The following is a 5,757-nucleotide window of genomic DNA, read 5'->3' on the forward strand; positions in this document are numbered from 1 at the left end:
TGGTCAGATAAGGAAATCATAGATTCATAGAAAATCTAGAGATTCAAACAATAGTGGCTAGAGACTTGGCAACTTTTGGAAAAAATGCTTGCAGGCAGCAAAGGGTGTCGGACTATGGATAAAGCCTACCGGATTTGTCATGGATTCTCACAGTAAAAGACTAGAGAATTACTCATCAATTTTTGTACTGCTAAACACTCAAAAGGATAAGGATCGATTGGCTTGCTGACTTTGATTGGCCATTTCTTCTTTTTTCTTCACAGTATGGAGCCCAGACAGGACAGCATTATTAGCAGTCTTATTCTACTGTTATGTGAAGAGAAAGCAACTCCTATTTTTTCCCTAGTACTAAAATAATTGAAGGCAGAGAAGCAAAATTTCGAATTTGGTTATTGCAACTTAACTGAGATATTTTAGTAAAAAGCCGCAAGATATGGTTTTAACATCATCATATATATGTTATAGTATCATTTTTCATTGGACTATAGGAACAACTATGGGAACCAGAACAAGGAAAAAAGCTGTAAAATGCTCTCTGGGCCATTGGCTGAATTGATTAGTGTTGCTCTGCTCATGTCAGATCAGCTGCTTTTATTACCTGCAGGAGCTACAAAAACTGATGCATATATAGATTACCGTTCTTTATATTTAAATTTCAAGTGGCTAAAGTGCAAATATGTGGTGACATCTTTGCAATTCTAAAATAATTTGATGACTATTTTAGAGTTAAAGCATAATTGCTAATAACCAATACTCAAGATTTAACAATTTTAAGTAATAGATTAGTATAATACTTGTTTTCTCGATCTTTAATAGAGAATTGTTGTCTAAAGTTTGATGTCGATGCCCATTCAAGAAAGAGAAGAAACCTTTCAAGACGATCTAATTTATAGTTAGTTCAATTCCCCTTCTCCCCTTGGCTTAGGCTGCATTTGGATTGAAATGGAGCTGCGTTTACCATGAAAACCTCTGTCAACTGCACTGTACAGTGCAAAAAAAATGCATTTGGCTTGCATGAATGGTGAGGTAGAAATGCAAGTTCACCGTGCTGTGGCTCTAAAATCCAACTAACGCTTCAAGCTCCAGTGAAAAAAACTCACCACCGGTGAATCCTATTTTTCCGCAAAAGCCCTTGTTGTATTTTTTTTTTTAAAAAAAAAAAATTTTAATGTAGCAATGAAAATTTATTTAATCTATTTTTGTTCATTTTTATTTGATTTTGTTATTTAAAAGTTTTTTTTCATTTCTTTTCATTTTATTTTGAATAAAAATAATTAATATTTTAATATAAATAATTATTATCAATTTTAAAAAAATCATTTTTATATATTGTTATCAATTTTATTAATTTTTAAATATTTATTAATAAAATTATTATTTGAAATAAAACTAATATTGGTATTTTTAATTATTTATTAATTTTATAAATATAAAATGATTTAAATTTTTTATTTTATATAAATTTTAATATAATATCTTTAATGATTATTTTCTATTTTCACTATTTTTTATCTCACCACCACTATTGCGATTATATCTAAACATATATTTCATCACTAATTTTAATTTACTGTTATAATATTTAATTTTATTATTATAATAACTAATCTTACCTCCATTGCTGTTTTTATTATCATTAGAACTAATTTCATCGTCTATCTAAATGGACTCTTAACCTCTACGTTTTATGGCTGAATCCCTAATGAAGTATACAAAAAAAAAATACCAAGTGATTGATTTGGGATCAAATATAGCACAAAAACGGCAATGTTTTTTTTTTTTTTTTATTGAAATCTCTTGCAGAATTGACTTTGTAATTTCTGGTATAAATAACTAATTACGCAAACTAAACCTTGCATGATAAAAGGAAAAGATCTTAACTTAGAATTTCAATCCAGCTTTTCAAAGTCTAAACCTTGCCTTTAGCTACCGAAAGGTCACCAACACAAATGGCTTTAATTTCTTTTTTGACTAATTCAAGTATCAGATTTCGGTTAATCTGCAAACACCATTGCCACAGAACAAAATTATATGATTATATTCTCTCCTCTATTACACTCCGGCTAGCTGCTTTGTTTGAATGCTATATTTCTCCCACCTTTCGTTTACTTTTTCTTTCTTATTCTTTTCTTTTTTGCGAAGCCATCTTGCATTATTAATAATTTCTTTCACACGCCAACCATTTTAATTTTAATTTGATATTATAATTAATCTCATCTTCATTATAAAAGACTTCATCTGCTTTTCTCCAAAGGTTCTATTTGATTTAATATTTTCATATATATTGTTTTCATATTTAGACTAACATATTCAACCTCCATGGATGGATAATCTAGAAGGAAAACATCACAAGGGTTAACTAACATATCTTTTGATATCTATTAGGCATTTTTTAATGCATTAATTGTAAATTTATTTCCTTAAATATTATCTTAATTAGTGTCACTAGGTACTGGTTAACATTTAATTTTCATGATTAATTAATTATATAATTTAGAATTTTATGTAATCTTTTGAGTAATCTACCAACTTGTACTTACTAGCACTTTGCCCTTTGTGACAAAATGGTTAAGGCATGTGACAATGACATTAAGGTTAGCTAAAGCTTAATTTATATATGCAACATTCTGTTGTCCTAAGACAAAAAAAAAAAAAATAATAATAATAAAATAAAATGGCGAAAGATCAAAATTTATTGATCTTACGTCTTTGACTAGTTTTCCCTTAATATTTTGTTCTTTTACTCTTTGCTTAAGAACAAATTCATAAATACATCGTATGTTGGGACAATTCCATGAATATTTATATAACGGATAACACAAGAAGGAAATCAATTTACAATCTAAGTCTTATAAAAAATATTTGAAATAAAAAAAATCATATCCTATTTTATTTCTTCTAGTTTCTAAAGTTTTATCGACAATATCATTAGTTATCTTCTTTAATCTAATAGTCAATTTTTTTTTCTAATAATTAAGTTTGTAGATGGATTTTTAATTCGTACATACACACATATATATACATAATGAAATTAAAAATTTGATAATTAAAAAAGCATTTGCATGAATTGAATTTGTTAATTGTTGTGAAATATTATTTCTAAAAGTTTATTTTCCTGCTCTTCATCATCATTTCAAAGCGCAATGATGCTGATTGTTACTTGTCAATAAGCACTCCCTTTATTGTGATTATAAAACTTACACTCCCTTTATTGTGATTATAAAACTTACATTTTACTTGTGAAAAGAATGAAGAATTAATTAACAGTCAATTAAAACTGTAAAAAAAATTAACAGTCAATTAATGAATGAAGAAGATATGCTAAAAGTCCTCAAAGAACCTATCGGTTATTATGCCACTTATTGATGTGCCAAATTTTCTCAAAGCAAAGGGTGAGCTTTCAGACCATCAACTTGTCGTGACATAATCTATGAGAAGATCCAAAAACCTTAATATATGTTGGAGGAATTTAGGTTGTCTTTGGGTCTTCTAGATTGTTGATGCATGTCAAAAGATTTTGATAAATTAACGGAAACATTCCATTTCCACGAATATTGAAAGAATAATTTATGGTTGAGATAGCTTAAAAACTCAGCTCTAGCTAAGCCTGTATAATTATATTGCAAGAATAGGTCTTGAGTTTTTTCTCCTTGTTCGTGTGAACATTTACATTTAAAGGAATTTTTGTTGTCAATATTAAAATAATATCTCATTTCTAAAGACTTTATCCTGACACGCAAATTACATGAAAAATGGATGAATTATATATATATATATATATATATAAGTGTGACCCCAATTAGATAATGTAACGAGCTGGAAATTAAGCAATTGACAAATGCTTTTAATAATAAGGATAATTTGAGGAAAAGATTAAGATTAAGTTTAAGCAAAGCTTAAAAACATCTCTCATCATATTATCCAAAAAAAGTATAATTATTTATAATAAAAAATTTTAACTTTTTATAATGCGATGATATATTTAAATACATATTTTCAAATTTTGTTTGCATTTATTATTCGGATTCGACTCCTCTTCTTATGAATTTTCTAATGGAGAGTCGAGTTCATGTCTTGATATAATGCCATGTGATTAAATTTTAAATCTCACCTAATCAAACGACAGTCAATGACAAATTTTCTTCTGTTAAAGTGTCTTCTCAATCTTTCATATGGTTTAATTCATTTTTCTTTCTTAATCTTTTGGAATAAGCGATTCTTTAGGGTAGATTTTTTTTGGCACATGAAATTTCTAACGTGATAGCCAAAGAATAGATTGTGTTACATTAATATTCTAAGGACCCCAACTATTTGAATCTGCCTGCATCCAAGGAAAAAATACTCTTTAAAGTGTACAATCATTTTCAGAAATTAAAGAACAAACATTTGATACTATAGTTCATTATTTAATGAACCTTAAAAATCATGTGGCTGTGATCATTTATCATGTTACAAAAAAAAAAAAAAAAGAAATCTTACCTAGTGGAATTAATCACTAGCCGTACAAATAGTCCTTTCCACAGCAAAGAATTAAACAGATCTTCCCATTGCATCATATATTAAAAATATTAATCATCATTGATTGCCTGCTTTTAGTCACATATTTTATTCCATCCAAACAAATCCTATTTTCTCTCGCTTTCCCCTTCAACCAAGGCAAGTTTGGCTGTGTTATTCTACAAATGGCGTTGTCAAAACGGAGCTTAGGCAAAATATAAACATTTGAAAACCTTTTTTTTTCCTTTGGAGCTGTTGGTTTTTGGTTTTTTTTCGTAAAATCTACTTCAATTCCACCTTCCCGTTTCTTCTCCGTTTCAAAACCCCAGTTTTAAAACATTCTTGTTTCCCACTACTATCTTTTTCTCTGCTATATTTATCAGAATTCAGTAGTCTTCCCTTCCCACGTCTTCAGTTCACACGCTTTCCTGCCTTCGCTTCTCTATATATTTGCCACCACCAACGCTCTCTTCTCCCTATCTCTTTTATCTTCATAAATCCTTAATCGACTCTCTTTGTTAGTTTTTTCCTTTGCTCTGTAATTATAGTAAAGCAAAGATGGCTAAACTTGCGACCCTTTTCGTCCTCACCCTCCTCCTTGTTTCCACTATATCCCTTGCAGCCCGTTCTGGCCCAGCTTTCCCTAACGATTCTCCTACAAAAACCCAGGCTGAGGTTTGTTAATTTGACTGAGTTTTATCTTCCTTTTCTTCTTCTGTTTTTTTTTGTTAAAGTTATATTGATGGTTTGGGGTTTTGATAGGGTACTGTTGGGACAGAGCAGTCGGCTGAGGCACTTGAAGATAGCTGTGAAGGAGTTGGAGAAGAAGAGTGCTTGATGAGAAGAACCCTTGCTGCTCATATTGACTATATCTATACTCAGAAGCAGAAGCCATGAGACTTTTTCTCTTCTTGTTTTTAACTACGAATTTATTATTATGCATGTTAATTATCTTATAATTAATAACGTAATTAGTCAGGTTTTTCTATTTTTTCTGAAGTTAATAAAATAATGACTTCGGTAAATTTTAATGGAAGAACTTTGTTTTGAGAGATGTTTTTTTCTCAACACTAAGATGACCATTGACTGCTCTGCCTCTTTGCACAAGGGAGAAAGATTAACAGTTGAAATGTGTCAACCAACTTAACTATTTCGTAATTAAAACTTGCACTTGTATCAAGAAATAATTAGGCTCAATTTCATAGGTTGAAATTTGTATTAAGAGGATAAACACCTTTTGTCTTGCAATTTTAGCTTAAT

General features: G+C 29.4%; 1 protein-coding gene across 1 annotated transcript; it reads left to right on the plus strand.

Moving 5' to 3' along the window:
- The first annotated feature begins 4,584 nt into the window (after positions 1-4,584).
- LOC111316175 (phytosulfokines 3-like) lies at positions 4,585-5,551 on the plus strand. The gene is made up of 2 exons (XM_022918189.2): positions 4,585-5,172; positions 5,260-5,551. Exons 1-2 carry the CDS (start codon positions 5,056-5,058, stop codon positions 5,392-5,394), a joined length of 252 nt encoding a protein of 83 aa, XP_022773924.1. The 5' UTR covers positions 4,585-5,055; the 3' UTR covers positions 5,395-5,551.
- Positions 5,552-5,757: the final 206 nt, after the last annotated feature.

The sequence above is a fragment of the Durio zibethinus genome, chromosome 24 (genome assembly GCF_047325235.1).
Source record: "Durio zibethinus cultivar Kanyao isolate XHJ-2024 chromosome 24, ASM4732523v1, whole genome shotgun sequence".
NCBI lineage: Eukaryota > Viridiplantae > Streptophyta > Magnoliopsida > Malvales > Malvaceae > Durio > Durio zibethinus.